Raw genomic sequence first — 16,276 nt, forward strand, 5'->3', positions numbered from 1 at the left:
TCATGAGAGGTTGCCGCCGGTGCGGTGTTCGAGTAGGTGGTCGAGTAGGTGGTCGAGTAGGGCTCTCGGGGAATGTCTCGTCCCTTTGATTGGAAAGGGACAGAGCCCTAGGACCCCAAGACCGATCGAGATAGGCGACTAGATCCGGGCGTAACGGCCTTTTCGACCGGTGCGTTGGGCAAGAAATTTAACATTCGGAGCTATTGGCTTCTGCCATCGTGAATGAGATTGGGAAAAAGACCTTTCATCGACATTCACACGAACCTACTCTCGTTGGAATTACGTAGTACAGACTATGAGCATAGTGTGGAGAATATGTTCGCGGCTTACCAGTGCCAAATTCTTCCGCAAGTTCCCCCGCGCTCGGGATGCCCGTCCCGTCCATGGAAGGCATGGTCCAGTAGTTTGAGCGTGGCAAGGATGCCGCTGGTTTGAGGTTAAGACGGATCGCTGAATTCACCCAAGATTTGCGATGAGATGGTTGGCGTCGAGATTGGTTCGGCGACTAGAGTCAATGCGAACAGGGAGAGAAAATTTTGTTAGATAGACGAGGGCGATATATCTGACCTGTAGTAAGAATATACCGGGCGATGCCTGTGTCAAGTTGAAGATGCATGGCGTCACTGCAGTGCTACGAAGTCGAGAGACTGGTTGGAGAGACGCGTTGGCGCGCAACAGAGTGGCAGCGGGAATGGGAGTGCTGAGGTGCCATTGGTATCCCATCTTCCGAGTCGTTCTCCTAATCTGGCTCCTATCGGTATAGGCGCGTTACAGGCAAATTCAGCCCAGGGTAAAATGCAACACAGTGCATCCGACGAATGGCAAAGCTGAAGAAAGGCTGGAGGCCCAACCCAGTAGTCAATTGTCATGAGATGGACGCGCCGATACCCGCACTCGAGTAAGGAGTGCCAATGCCAACATTCCAGAAACTGCGAAGAATTTGGCAAGTTTGGGTCGGTTGTTCGATCGCTGATTCAGTACGGAGCGTGGTGCCCGCCCGCATCCAACGGTCTGGGAGTTCGCACGGCATGGATGCCATAATTACAGGCCGCTAGAACTTGGGAGGAGCCTCAGGGTCGACTAAGACTCTCCCTCGAAATCGGAGGAAAGCTTCTGATCATTGCCAAAGTAGGCCAGTAGATGAGGAGCCCGAGACCAATATCTCCACAACTCCAAGGCCATCAGCGAGGTTGTGATGAAGCTTAACCATGGTGGGATGGGTTCGTCTTAAATGGAGATTCGACGGCCTTTTGCTCGATCAGTAGCGGATTCCCGCGGTGCGTCCACAAATGGAACGAGAGGCGGTCGAGATGTCCTGTGAGGGCAGACAGGCACGTCAGGGTTCTGCATGCGGAAGGCTGATGAATTGCCGAGATTTGCGTAAACGTCCCAAGACTCCACCACCGTGCGAGTGAGGTGTGGTTTCCTCTAGAAGGTGCCCTGTGCTTAGGGAAGCCGTTGCACCTGCGTCCAGTGATTCCAGGAGTCCAGTCAGCACACAGGCACAGGCAGGAAGGAAGGTAAGGAGGAGGCACCAAAGAGTTGCACCTGGCACCTGCTCCCTTTCCTCAAATTTGTGTACTTTGAGATTCGTACCTTCCCATCGTAACCGAAGGTACCTTACCTATGTCCCTAAGGTAGAAAGCGCCGGGGGCCGGGACTGTTTCTCACCTTGACGCAGCTCCACTTTGTCGTGCACCAACTTCCATGCCAAGGCCACTTCCACTTGCTGGCCAATGCTTGGGAGGAACCGGGGGCCCCAGTGTCTTAAGGGTAAGTTCATTCTTCGGGTCCAATCATCCTGGTAGTTTCAACATTCATGCCAGGCACCGCAGGGCAGCACCTGCAGGAAAGCAATCGCAGAAAAGGAACCACGCTTGTCCCAACAGGGGCTGCTAGTACGCCCAGTTCAGCAACGCCAGGAACACGGCGAGGTGTGAACGACGAATTACATACGAACCCATGGAAGCAGCGCTGTGGACGCTTCGCATTTGGTGCTTCCGAGTGGACAGCCCAAGGAAGAAGCGAGTGGAGGTTCCATGGAAGTTTCCGACTGCTAACGCTGCTGGGAAGAGAAAGGAACGAGACCCGCACACGACCGCCCACGACCGCCCACGCCGCCATCGCGACTCCCCTCCCCATGTGCAGCGATACTGCTCTAGCAAGCCATCGCGGGCTAGGGTCGAAGCGGCCGGTCCAGGGGGGCAGACCAAGTGCGAACCAGGTTGTGAACTTGCGCGAGCATTGGTCTCCTTCTCTGTTGGAGCAAGAGATTTGAAAATTTTACGAACGAAAGGGCTGCTGGACATGGGGAATGCCTGTTCCCTGTCTTAGCTATTTCGCGAATTAAGAGACGCGGGAAGAAGATGATGACTTGACCAGAAGCGAGACATCAGGCAATGGGGCCAGACCTGGATGCTCTATTACTGCGTACCTTACACTATGAAGAGAGGGACCGACAGAATGAGCATCGGATGCCACGCGACATCTGTAGTTGACGGCCCAGAGAAGCCCCTTTGACGGGCATTGTTCTTCCTGTCAGTGTCACTTGCGTGTCTACTGATGCTAATTATTCTGTACCGTTACTTCGTAGACTGCAAACAAACCCACGGGCTTTCCGTACCACGCACTTGGTCCTCACTCAGTCAGCTCGCCGATCAACAAGCCAAGACCGTTCTCGGCAGCTGGCTACTGCAGCGCAAGTACGAGTACATTATTACTTTTCCCTCCCGGCTCGGCCCAGGCTTCACCCATCCGCACTCGTGCAGCCTGTCATTCCCACGCCCGTTCGCTTCCAAAGAAAAAAGACCTTACTCGATACTCCGTACTCTAAGGTACACATTTCAGCTGCGGCAAAGTGTACTTGTACTCTTGTTGTGTGCAAAACCTCAACATACGCAGCACAATTGCTACAACAGAGCAAGTACCTTTCATTGGATTGGACGCATCAACTGCCGCCTCAGGTCTCGAGCCCTCCTGCGATCCTGCTCTGTTCGGCTTGTACTGCGTACTCTATACTCCGTACGCATATGTACGCATACTCGATCCCTGAGCCGCTCATCTCCCGCAGCCTGTCATCTTATCTTGCTTGCACAGCCAACGCAGATCAGTGAAGGGGAAACGAACAGCAACGACGAGGCATTCACCAGGCCCATTTTCCATCCTTCACCTACACTTCCACTCGTTTTGTACGAATACTTGTGCTCTGCTCCTCCTGCGCCTGCTGCACCTCAGCGAGAGACAGGACAAGCACTAGAGCACCCGCTGCATGTCTCACAAACATCGGCACAGTCTCATTGGTCGGCTTTCTCGATAATTTCAAACATCCTGCGGGACCCCCCATCGCTTTCGCGCCCCAAAACCACCAGCTGCAACCCCTTAAACTTGGAGCCTGTCGCGACACAGCTGTGCATCATCACCCAACACGTTGCAAGAGGAGGAAAAGAAGGGGAAGAAAAGCCGGATTCGCTTACAACGGACGCCGTTTGCTCTTGCATCCCGATTTCTTTCTTCAATCGACGATAGACCGGCATTTCGACTTCCTCGTTCCGGCCACCTACCCCGAACACGGCAGCCTGTTTGCTACCTATGCGCTTGCATACGACGAACGACGTCTCTATTCCCGCAAACGGACTCCCACTTGCTGCTACGCTTTCTCACTCAGCGCCCGCAAAAGCCACCACGCAATCTCGCATATCTACGGTGGTGCCCCAAGGAAATCGACTCTTGACGACATCTCCGACGTTTCTCGACCAACCTGCACTTTTGCCTCGAACCCCGCCAAAACTTCCGCGACTTGCTTGCAGCTCGTTAAGCTTCATCTGATCTGATTGTAAACCTGACAGCCAGCTCGACCCTGGAAACCAACTCTTAATCCATCCGAATCACGACCGGACGGGCCACAGGCCAAGCAGACGTGGGCAGTGTTTTTAACTTTGCCCGAAACTTTGCCCAGATGTCTTCGTCCTGACTGTTGCTTATTGTTTACGAAGAGTGACTGTCCATTGAGGTTCTTGCGCCTCTGAAGGTTTACCGGTTAATTGCAGCTAGCCCCGTTGGGAACCGACTCGCTTTGTGTCGCTAGACTCCACGGCCGCTGCAACGACAATCAACGTCTTGCAGCTCAGATCATACAACGCGCAGGAGGCTGCACAAACGGTACTTGAGTCGTTTGCAACCGATTCTGGCCATCAAAAACAATGGCAACTCAGACTTTAAACGCCCACGCGGGCCATGCTCACTCGAGCTCCACCTCATCGTACCCCCCGCGGCCTGCCTCTCCTACATTGACGAATCCCGACATGATTCTACCCGACTACGATCGCTCGCCCTCTCCCGACCGGTCCCATTCTCCGCTGACAATGTGGAAGAACTCGCATGCTGTCGATATGAACATGCAGTTCCAATTCCCTCCAAGCGCCTATATTGCCGGGCCCATCACTCCTACGACACCAATAATCTACGGGAATGGAACCATGCTGTCTGATATTGGTGAGGTCACCGAGGCCGAGAGCACACCGGGGAGAAGATCACGCCCGACTTCGGTGATCTGGTCTAGACCCAATAATCGAAGCGGCGACGATTCACGACAGCCACAGTCACCCACCAAGATGCTCGAGAGCTTGAAGAAACGGGCGGCTCAAGCGACGCGTTCGCGCCGGTCTTCCGTAGAGTCCACAAGCACCATCACCACCACTCAAGACCAGAATGCCATGTTCGCCGACTTTGACGATACCGTAAGCGTCGACGACAGCAACTTTCAGGGCGATGACGAAGAGAGTGTGGCAGAATCATATGCGGAGGATGTATCTGTACATCAAGCACATGCCATAAATCAACCACCCAGGGAATCTCTCGACGACCCCAATAGGTACTCGACCGCACTCATAAGCCGACGAGCGGAGCAGATTCTGGCGAATGCCAAGCGGAGGCTGACGGTAAGATCTGGCCCTGGTGAAATAAGAAGGAAGGAGGGCTGACATTTCCAGACCATGGAAGGCAACTTGTCGCGGGCACGAAGCTCTTTGAGCATCTCAACTCCTTCAATGTCTTCATTCGACGAGAACCACTCGACCCCGTCTCCCACAATTTTGCGCCCTGCCTCATCAGCAGCCTCGCCAACCTCTATCCACGGGCACGCAAGGATGTTGAGTGATACATCTCTCAACTACGACACAGGCAACAATGGTACTGTCCCAAGAAGGTCCGCCAGCGCCATGGGAGCGGCTGGGGGATATCGACAACCGTACTCTGTGCGTAAGAACGTTCATGATGCTACGTTGGAACGCCTAAACTCCGGAGGGGAAGGTCAGTCTCGATACAAAGCGGCGCAAGAAATAGGCCTAGAACCTCTCGGCGAGGATGAAGTCGCACAAGAATTCCACTCAGGAAGCGATAGCACTAAGCGTGAAAGCTTGCTGAGTCCAGCACTTAGTTCCTCGAGCCGCGATCGGCCGTTGGTACGTTCGGCGTCGGTAGCGCAGATGCGCGACTTGAAGGGCCAGGTACAAGACCTGAAAGGCAAGATCTCGTCCCTGAGAGAGCAGGCGCGCGCGGACACAATGCGACGGCGCAGTCTCCAAAGCTTACGAACGCCAAGCCCCTTTACTCATGCGCAGGTCGATCAGTGGTACGCCAAATCGCAAGAGGAGCAATCACCGCCCTTGACTGCCACGTCGGACAAGAACCCATGGAATGCCGACGCAGTCAGTGTCGACGGGCTCGTCCAGGAGCGGGGGTTCCCATCCGATGTATTAGTCGAACTACAGGAGCCCTCGATCGCGGAAGACAACGAGTCCGTGGCAGACGAGTACGACGCAGCCCAAGAGGCCATCCGACTGGAAGAGAGACAAAAGGCCCTTGACGCTATGGAGGCAAACAAGGGCCAGGATGACGCAGTTGACGATGACGACGACATCTCTGACATGCATACTGAAGATGGCTTCGAAGATAGTGTGCAGGTCCAGGAGGGAGACGGATACGACAGCGAGAGTGGTGACTCCCTTTACCACGATACGGTCCAGACTTTCATGTCCCACGAAGATCGAGAAGACGCTTTCGATTACGAACACTTCTTCCTCCACAGCGCACTAGGCAATTTGAGCCAACAGCGTCGGGGCAGCGTCAGTTCCGAAAGCTCCGTCGAGACGACTCGCGGACCGATGACATCGGATGAGTCGATTCGACCAAGATCGCACCATCGAAGAGGCAGCGGCGACACTACTTCAACCATTGAGTCTTTTGCTACGGCTCGCTCGGGGCGAGGCAGCAGAGTCAGTACAAACGACGTGAGCGATGATTTGAGACATGGTATTCTCACCCCGCCAAGCGTCAGCCCGATCAGTGAGCACACTGAGAGCCCTCCTACTGCTAAGCGGTCAACTATTGGTAGCACCATGGGCGGCGAGGATGTTTTGGAGGAGTTGAGAACACGCGCGCGGGCTGGCTCCACGGTCTACCGTCGACCGATGAGCACTCAAGCAACGATGGGTCACCGTCCGTCGACTGCTTCCTTCGACTCAACGGGTACCAACCGAAGCTTCCCGTTGGTGGGCAAGGCGCGCGTTAGCGTCGGTGTCCTTACGCCCCAGGGTTCTCCCGAGCTGGAGCTGAAGACGATTTCTGATGCTCTCATGAGCGAAACCGCTAGCATCTGTGACAAAGAGAGTATGCACACACCAGATCAGCTCGCGCCCATGGAAGCACTGGCCAAGGAGGACCAAATCCTTGTCGAGCGCTTCGTTGCCAGCCTCGGCAGGTGCGTGCTCGCCATGAGCGAGGCTGGTAAGGCGTCTTCAGAGAGTCGGATGTACAGAAGACGCATCGATGCGGCTCGCCGGATCTTGGAAGGTATGGGCGAAACTTCATAATGGTTTCACTGTTCTTTTCATTTTGGTGATCTGTTGGACTCGTGAGAGCCTCAACAGTGGTAGGGGCTAGGCTGCATGGCGCAGCGACAGCAACAAGTCAAGGACACCAACATTGGTGTCCAAAACGAATAACTGATAATGTCAAATGAAAAGTGAGAGGCTGCGATTGAGGGAGGAAACGGAGCTGAGCGGAGGAAGCTTGTTACTTTCCACGCAACCCACATCGGTTGATGATTCATTTCCTATTTCGACTTCGATACCCTTCTTGTACGTTTTTACAGCTACGTATCAGCTGTTACTTTTCTCCTTCTTGTATCTTGTCTATTCATTTGCACAAGAGCTGCTCATCTTTCCTTTGTTCAAACAAGACTCGATGTCTCAAGCGTTTTGTTGAGAATACCAGTGCTGGAAACGTGTATTATGTGAAGAGAGTTGGACGGTTTCTGATTGCCATTCGAGTCTTTAGCCTAGTTCAAGAATACTGTGCATCAAAACAGCTCTCACTACTTCTCCACGCAGCTATCAGAGTATTCCTCACAGAATACCCACCTGCCAAGGTAGGACGATGTCTCTTTTCAACTCGAAACCTCCGCCTTGACTGCTTTATAAAGATCGGAGAGATTGTGTGTATGAGATGTACTTAGTCGACAGCAGTACGACTACCCTAGGCAAGAATGGGTGTCATGCAGACTTCATCCAGGAAGCCCCATGTCGCCTTGTCGTATCCGAGGTCTGGCGCGCTGGGAAGTCGGCCTCTTATAGACTCCTGGGCCGCAGGTAAGCTGACGCGCGAAGAAGATGGATTCCCGCACTCTGTTATACTTCAATGCGAGAAGGTAGTCAGTGTGCCGGAAGATGACGGTTTAAAACACTAGCGAGAAGGGTACCAAGACACCTGAATCAGGAAAACGACGGGGATCATCACCTCTGCCACCTCAACGCATTGAGCAAGCACGGTTTAACACAATCCGACCCGAGCAAAGAGTCCAGCTTTTCCTCCGACTCCTACAGCAGATCGTGGCAGTATTCCTACGTCAGCCATTGTAGCATCGATTTGGCCCAATCAAGGCCCATTTTCATCTCAAAGAGAGAGGGACCTGAGGATGCAAGCTACACATTACAGACCATCAGAATCAAGTTCACTTTTGCACATCAGGGCCCTCTGAATATCAAGACATATACCCCCGAGTTTTTCTGTACCAGAGCTCCGGGCCTCTTGCAATACTGCACAGTAGGAGTTCTAGTCCAAAACCGAACCAGACGTACACCAGATTCTCCGAACGAGACGCATTGCCACCTTGTGTAATTAAGTAGTTACAACGTGCTTCCTCCGGCACCAAAGCCAATATTCGAATCAATCAATCACAAGCATGTATGGCGCGGACAATGGTGCTCAGAGTTGATTCAGAATGTTGTCTCTTATTGGACTTTGATTTGTTTGGGATATATCCTTCAATACCTGTCTTCCTCTCGATCCCTTCCCCCGAATCCGAACAAAGCAACAAAGATTGGCATGTGTGTGTAATGCGACCCGAACAGTTAGAAAAATGAAACAATCCGTCCCGTGTTCCCCGGTTTGTGACGAACGCAAAAAGAAAAGAAGAAAATCAAGGAGACAAAGTTCACAAGGGAAGCAGAAGCTCCCTTGATAAGTCTCAAAACGAAAAACCATTGCGAACCCTGGTTCCTTACACACATCCCTCAAAGATCCCGAACTGAGAGGGAGTTGGTTATCCGCTCTTTCCAGTTTGACCCCTAAAAACGCCTTGAAAACAAGAAAAAAACAAGAGACCACAAATAAGAAGGGAAGAGATTTAAACTATCATTACTTTGATGATGTGGTGGTTCGAACAATACTGACGGTGAAGAAGAGCAAAAGCCACCTGAGCTTGGGAGAGAAAAAGTTGGAAATTGCTCTGGGTCTGCGAAGACTTGAATACGAGCGCCGAAACAGAGATGAAGAGGAGGGCTCGTTCATGAGCTTTAGACAAAGCGACCGTCTGCTTGGACGGATTCATATAATGCTGTGGCGATGCAAGGGAATTCTCCGTAGATGAAATGATAAGCCCGCATCGTGAGGCTGCGAGGGGTGTGCTCGTCAACGCTGTACTTTTTGATGTTGCTGTTATTGCTGTCATGCGGAGAGAGAACCGTTTAGTGTTCTTCTCCGGCTCCATGTCGTAACTTTCGTTGCTGTGAAAGAGATACGCAATTTTCGTGCATGAATGCATTCGAGTGTTGAGAGAGCACACATGGCGGATATAGTAGACTAGATATTTAGCCGAGCTTTCTGAAGCCTTCGACTGTAAGCATCGGGACCTCCACATCGCTGAGGCCAAGAACGCCCTCATCACGTCTGCGGTCAACAAAGCCGTTGCATTCGGCAACGACGATGCTCCACTCGGCCAAAGCACGACCGGCGTAAACGGCGCGCTTGACGTAAATGCCCGTCGGGCGAAGGGGTTGCGTAAGCGGCTCGGGGCCGGTCCTACGGCTTCCAGACTTGGACAGATGAGGCCGTTGCTGAGCCAGGAGCACGGCATGAGCCTGAGCCATGGCCTTGGATTGCGGGGGTTGGGGCGCAAGCTCCGACGGCTGCTGCGCCTCCTCCTCGGTCTTGCTCTCGGTAGGCGACGAGGCCGTTGATGAGTCGGAAGACACAGATGAAGCAGATGACTTCTCCGCACTTTCAAAGTCGAAGGTCATCAGCTCCACGTTTGGGTTGTTCTCAAAGTCGAACTTGTTGCTGAGCCTGCGCACGAGAGAGGATGACGACACCGCGGTGACCGAAGACTTGCGCTCGAGGGTGGGGGGAGGCTAGAGGACTGGCGTTCTTGGCTTCGTCGACGAGGCCCTTCTTCTTGGAGCCAGAGACGCACCGTGTGGGATCGGGGAGACCAGCAGCAGGTGGAGGAGGGGTGCTGCCGCTTCTCGAACGGGAAGTGACCCAGGCCTGCGCGGGGGCGGGGAGGCGCGGGCGAGTGAGGATACGATCGCGAGGCTGGGTGACGGCAGGAGGCTGCCAGGTCAGCGTGAATTTGAACACAAATTTCTGCTCCATGAAGATTGGCGAGGCGCCCGGCGAACTGCCGTCAGATGACGTCGTGACAGCCGAGGCCGATGAAGTAGAAATCTTGGGAGGCAGAGGCGGGCCTCCTTGACGGCGTTTGGAAAGAGTGGCGGACTTGGAGGGCGTCGCTTCCTTGCGCGAGGACTCATTGTCCTCGCTATCTGAACCGTTACCACCCAAAGACAGCACCTTGCCGAGCAGAGACCAGCGCTTCTTGCTGTTGTCAGGCTTGGCAACCTCCTTGGTTTCTGTCGCTGGCGTTGATGACATGACTCCCCTCGCCATTGACAATCTTGGAGAACGAGTCGAAGGGCTGGTTGAAGTAGCCTGGCTGCGGAATATTCACTTCAGTGCGGATGATCATGAACTTCTTGCCCGGCGTAGGGAGGCATGGCGATGTCGAGGGCGGAAGCCTCCCCGCAGCATCGGCGGCGTTGCGGAGGAAGAGGTAGTGGGCCCAGACGGTCTTCAGTCTCGCTGCGGCAACAAGGAAGATTTCACTGTGAATGTCAGTCAGTCTGTTTGACTTGCGGTATATGGTACAACTCACGCATCAACTTCGTTCGCGCTGCCGCCGTCACGACAGATACGCCAGCAGAGCAAGCGCATGTAGTAGCCGCGCACCATGGGGCACCAGTGGTTGAAGTAGGTGTCAAACGTCTCCTCGGAGAGCAGCCAGTCCAGGCACAAGGCCTTCTTCCGTTCGGGATTTGCCGTGACTGCCTCCCATGTCGAGAAGATGAAGGACAGGAGCCGAACTTCCGTCATAGCGTTGTCGGAGATGAGCATCTTTCTGCAGACGTTGAGCCAAAAGGGCCAATCAATGCTCTTGGCGATATTCGGGTTCTCGAGATCATCGAGCTGGTCATAAGCCACCAATGCCTCTTCCAAGAAATCACAGAGCGTAAACACTGCGCTGTGGTCGAAAGCGGACACGCGGCGGGTTGCAGCGCGAGTCACAGAAAGGAAGGCTTCGGCAAAGGTTCGTCTCGCGGCAGCAATGACTGGAAGTGATTCGCCTAGAATATCCTTCAACAACACAATGAGGCGATTCTCGGCCATGTTCTTCAATAAGTTTGCTGGGATCGTCATCGCGGTCGCAGCAGCATCTGCGCCGTAAAATGAATCTGTCGGCATGGGCGGGTTGTAAATCGCGTCGACTTCGGCCTGGCGGTGGATCGTGGACTCAATACACGCAAGAATCTGCGCCTGTACCAGTATAAATCCTGGCGATCGCGCCTTTTCAAGCAGAGGGAGACCTTCGGGCATGAACTCCTCAGACAAGATGTGGTAATACTTGCAAAAGATGAAGAACAAGTCAGTATCACCGCCACGCCATCGCGTCACCCAAGGGCTGAACCAAGGGATCCTCGCCGCCATGACGGAAAGTTTCACTCGTTCCTTGAAGCGAGCACTGATGGTCTTTTGCGATTGCCAGCCCAATACGCCCACATTAGGTGGGAACAGGGCCATGATGTCCTCGCTCTCGCCGCCATTCTTTTTGGGCAGTCCAAACTCGTCAGCCGTCCTTCGAATGAGCTCAGGTCGCAAATCCCACAATCGCACGAGGATCTCGGCGACGGATGGGCAGAAAAAGAATGCGTACGCACACGCCTTACCGCACCAATTGACAAGACTGAGAGGTGCGTGTCGGAGCGACATCTTTTCCACCACGATTTGCATCTGCTTCATGAGGTTGCTCACAAACATGGTCCGCACATTGTGCTCGGCGGATTCGGCGAGGAAAGCTTGGCTCGATGCCTGTGATGAGTCTGCTGTGGACTGGGTCCCCGATCGCGGTCGGACGCGTTCGTTTGGTGAGCGATCCACCAACGACATGAAGTACGTTGTCGTCTGTCGCCATTCTGGTCGCATCATCAGCATCGTCAAGGCCTCCAGCAGAACCGGCCGGTCAACACCTGGGAGCTGCTGGCCCTGACCGTCCAGCATCTCCAGCAAGCCAGTCCACCACTTGTTCAGCACGATCGCCCTCCGCTCGACATCTTCCAGAATGAGTCCCTTGTTGGTGATGTGATTCATATAGGTTCGCAAAAATGGCAACAAAGTTACACGCACGGAGTGCATGCGCTGAGCCATGGTTTTGGTGGCGAAGCTTCCACTCTCGGTGTCGAGCGACCGGAAAACCGACCAGATGGTGTCCTTGTTGACCGACATTTCGCTCATCAGAGACTCGTCCGTTGCTGTTGCTTGAGATTCGGCGAAGGAAGCTGGTTTCGACTCGGGCTTTTTGATTTTATTACTATTACTGTTGTTGTTGCTGCTGTTTTTGGTTTTCTTGCTGGGCTGATCGTTCTCAACAGCTGGTTTGGGCGGAGGCAAGCTCAGTGATGATGGCGGCAAAGCATTCGTATCGATCTCGTTGTTTGATCCCAGGGTGATGAGCATGCTTTTCGGTCGCTGCTTAATCTTTGTCAAGAAGGTGCTGGTTCTGTTTAGGGTGCGTGCGGGCTTTAATGATTCGGCACTCTTTGAAGCGGCAGTCTCTGTGTCGACTAGCATAGATACTGGCCTCTTGCGGGTCGAGTCCACACCCTTGATGTTCTCGTTACTCGGGGCCCTGCTTCGGGAAGGGCGAGAAGGCGGTGGAGCTGGAGGGTCTGGATTTCGCTTCGGGGACGGGGAACGGGATGTGGACATCCATGACTTCTTCGCAAAGGTAGCGAAACTCTCCGAGACCGTCCTGGGGCGTTCTGGCTCGAGAGGTCGCCTCGGCGGTGTCGGTGCTACGGGGGCGGCAGACGTCGCAGCAGGAGGTGCAGCGCTCACGTGGTCTCCGGCATGAGTGCTGGGTCTTTCGGGCATGGCGGGTCGTTCGGGCACCGGCGGCTCCTTGAACTTTGACGGCGATCTAGATGTTGGTAGCCAAGATTTACGTCGCTCCATCAACGAAGCCCTCCTCCCCCTCTTCTGCAGCTTCTCGGCATCTTTGTCTTTCTCCTTTTGCTTTCCATCTCTCGTGTTCTCCTTGTCCTCCTCTTTTGGAGGTTTTAACAACATGGCCGGGTCTGGTCGTGGCGCGGCTGCTGCGGCTGCGGCTGCGGCCGCCTGCTCTTTAGCAGCAGCTTCCTTGGAGTTGCCGTCGAGGTAGAGGTTGGTGTTGAACTCGGGAAGGGTGTCAAATGAGGGAAGCTCGAACGCAGCTCGTCCCTGCACGCTTGAGCCTTTCTGCTGTGTGGGTGCTGTTGTTGATGAAGTTGTAGACGCTGCTGAGGCGTTGTTACGGTCGTCGGAGGTATGGGATCGGTGTAGGTAAGAACCATTAACTGGTTGGACAACGGCCGGAGCCATCGTCAGCGTTGGGCCTTTCATCTCATGGCAAGTCGCACCAACACAATTAGAGAGGATTCCTCTGTCAGTACACACAAGTACAGAGACAGAGACAGAGCAGCAGGTGCAGGTGTCGGTGCCCGTGCCGAGCTCTGGTGGGCTGTTATTTGCGATCGCGCTGGCAACAGTGACCTAGAGCATGCAGTTGCGACTAGGAATGCAATGTACGAGGGTCGATTTGGGTTGGGTAAGGGAGGACGGCCGGAATGCTCGGTGTGTCACGGTGGCACGACGTCTGCAGTCTCCCAAGTTAAGGTATGTAGTAAGGCGGGCCTTGTGAGATAAGGTGTGGTTAAGTCAAGTTAAGGAACTCCCCCTCAATCGGACATGACAAAAAAAACCTGGGGTGTGTACAGGCAAGGAAAGGTGTTTCTTTGGTTTTGGGTTTGTCGGCGATCGGTATGGTAAGGTATGCTCTGGGCCGGCAGAGGGAGGGAGAAAAAGATACAAGGCGGCAAGTGGACGGGAGGGTTCGTTCGTTGAGTGTGGGTGATCCAGGGTGTGGATAATGAGATATGAATAGTATCCGTTCGGGGTCCGTAGGAATAAACCGTTCAGGTTCTCGAGACAAGAAGGAACAATCGAGGCGGAGCCGTAAAACGAGCGAAAAAGGAACGAACGACTGGTGGTGAGGCGAGGCGACCAGCTGCTTCTCTTGCGTCCCTTCTCAGGTATAAACCTTGATCTGGGTCTGTCTGGGTCTAGGTCTTGTTGTTCAACGGCGGCGGCTGCGGTGGTGGTGGTGATGAGTGTGCGGGTTGTCTGGGTTTTTGCTTTCCTGGTTTGTTGCAAGGTCCAATCCAGCAACAGCTTCGTCGGGGATCAACTGTCGACGCAAGGACAACGCAAAAAGAGGAGGCTGCTGTGTACGGAGTAGTGTACACGGAGAATCCCAAGGTCGAGCGAGGGTGTCTGAGCAGCGAGCAGGACTGGGAAATCTGAAAGTTGGTGCAGCCGCAGCGGGAGGTGACGGTCGGGGTGAAGGGTTCCCTGTCCAAGACTGGAGCTGGAACGTTTCAAAGTGAGAGAGGGCGATAAATAGCGGAGCTGGGAATATTATGACGGCCTCCACCTTTTTTCTTTGGTCGCCAGGGAACAAGCTCTGCGCTGCTCTGATGCGACAGGAGAGAAAGACGGTAGAATGCTAAGATGATGCAAATTAAACGCCTTTCCGGTCGCCGGGCGAGACAAGGAAGCTTGTTGGAGCCTTGGAGGAGGGAAGGAGAAAGAATTGTGCAAGAGGGTCTTGGACTCGATGGATCGACCGATTTCCAATGTCTCAAGAGGCGAATTAAAAACGAGAGAAAAGCTGACAGCCTGGTAGACAGAGTTACAGCAGCCAAGGTAGCGAGAGTGGATTGGTAAGAGTCGTTCGTTTGCCTACGGTAGCGAAAGGGATGACGAGATGTCAGAAAGATCTTTGGAAGGAAGGATAGGCACACAAGGGAAAGCTTCAAGGTCCAAGGCAGAAAGAGCGAGAGTGGGAGAGAATTGCAGGGACGGATCGAACAATCGGGAGACGGGAACACGACGGACGGGGGAGGTACGGGGGTACGGGGATGGCCGCCACGGACGGAGGAGACGCAGACGCAGAGATGCAGCAAGTAGGTACCTTAGCAAGTCACAAGTAGCGAGTAGCAGTAATAATAGAAACCAGGAGCGCACATAATACGTCAGTGGGAATCAGGTATTAGCAACTGGAGTAGTAATATTACTCCCACTATGCCACATACACGCACCTTAGCCACTGGGAAAGTGAGGTGAGGGTACGGAGTAAGGTACGGTACATCACCGTACATGGCGAAAGAAGTGCCATGTACTGTACATCCCATCGTCTTGGCATTGGCCTTGTTCGATAAGTCTCTTGCTCTTATTCTCATTAGTCCTAGACCATGATGAAGTCTGCCTCTATTACCTATTTAATCGGGAGAAGCAGATGAAGACGAAGAATATCCCGCTAAGCCACCAGTTTCTAACACACAAGAAGGTACGGGCGGTCAATGTCAGATTCAATTTCGTTCAAATCCATCAGATTGGTCCGCCTCATGTACAAAGATCCTAAGAATTGAGACGGTCAGCTTTCCCGCCGCGGCGCCGCCCTCCCTAAGGTACACACAGACGCCGCACCCTGCCTAAAGCAGCTCGGCAGCAGCACAGCGGCACGTTTAAAGAAAAGAATCAGGAGAAATAAACGTAAGGTCGCCTCCCGTCCGGTCTGATGTGGAAGAATAAAAGAAAACGGACTAATGCAATTCACTCCCTCTTTTTTTTCCCTTCCCGCGCGAAATGTTTGAACGCGTGTGAGATGTGCGGCCGTGCAACACTTTGGTCACCAAAACACCTTAGACAAAAGAAAAGTAAAGGTGTTCATCAATGTACCTGTACATGTGCCAACAAAAACCCAACCTCCCTTCCCGTATCTCTACGGACTACGGTACGGATAACAGGATTGATCGAAGCTAAACGGGGTGACGAGGGGGTGCTCCTCTCTTTCGGCGCGTTGAATCATGGATTCCATGGTCCACGGATGGGTTTGACGGGGTGGATGATCGCCGCAACGCCAGCGCCAGCGGGGATTAATACGAACGAGGGTACCCGCCTTTTCCCTCCCCTTTCTGCCAGTGCCGTCCCAGGAAAATCAGAGACAACTAGAAAAGACAAGAAAATCTGCCTTGGCCCACGGCAGCTCTGCTGGCCGAGGGAGACACGAGATGCCTGCAAGGAGCGGGCGGGGGAGAGAGAAGCTATTCGTTCATTGTGTGCCTACTGCGTACGACCAGTGTCCCGTACTCGTACCAGCTCGTACTCAGCACGCCCTCCATTGTTCCGACTTTGTTCACCAGCACATGCGTCCAGCACATGTGTCCAGCTGTTCAACGAACCGCTAGTCATTGTGCACATTCCGACCAGCACGTACGTACTCCGTACCTTAATCATGATACCGCACCTCCTAGACCCTAGGTATCAGTGGGAATACTAGGAGACGCGC

General features: G+C 53.7%; 2 protein-coding genes across 2 annotated transcripts; one reads left to right on the plus strand and one right to left on the minus strand.

Moving 5' to 3' along the window:
- Window positions 1–4,361: 4,361 nt before the first annotated feature.
- Window positions 4,362–6,869, plus strand: N0V96_004081 (uncharacterized protein; the record flags this gene model as incomplete). The annotated part of the gene is made up of 2 exons (XM_065757015.1): window positions 4,362–4,779; window positions 5,179–6,869. 2 exons carry the CDS (start codon window positions 4,362–4,364, stop codon window positions 6,867–6,869), a joined length of 2,109 nt encoding a protein of 702 aa, XP_065614228.1.
- A 2,277-nt stretch (window positions 6,870–9,146) lies between these two features.
- Window positions 9,147–13,248, minus strand: N0V96_004082 (uncharacterized protein; the record flags this gene model as incomplete). Its single annotated transcript, XM_065757016.1, has 4 exons — window positions 9,147–9,578; window positions 9,610–10,187; window positions 10,213–10,439; window positions 10,490–13,248. The coding sequence occupies 4 exons, from the start codon at window positions 13,246–13,248 to the stop codon at window positions 9,147–9,149; spliced, it is 3,996 nt and encodes a 1,331-aa protein (XP_065614229.1).
- Window positions 13,249–16,276: the final 3,028 nt, after the last annotated feature.

Source organism: Colletotrichum fioriniae (genome assembly GCF_027942845.1).
Source record: "Colletotrichum fioriniae strain IMI 355084 chromosome Unknown scaffold_4, whole genome shotgun sequence".
NCBI classification, from domain to species: domain Eukaryota; kingdom Fungi; phylum Ascomycota; class Sordariomycetes; order Glomerellales; family Glomerellaceae; genus Colletotrichum; species Colletotrichum fioriniae.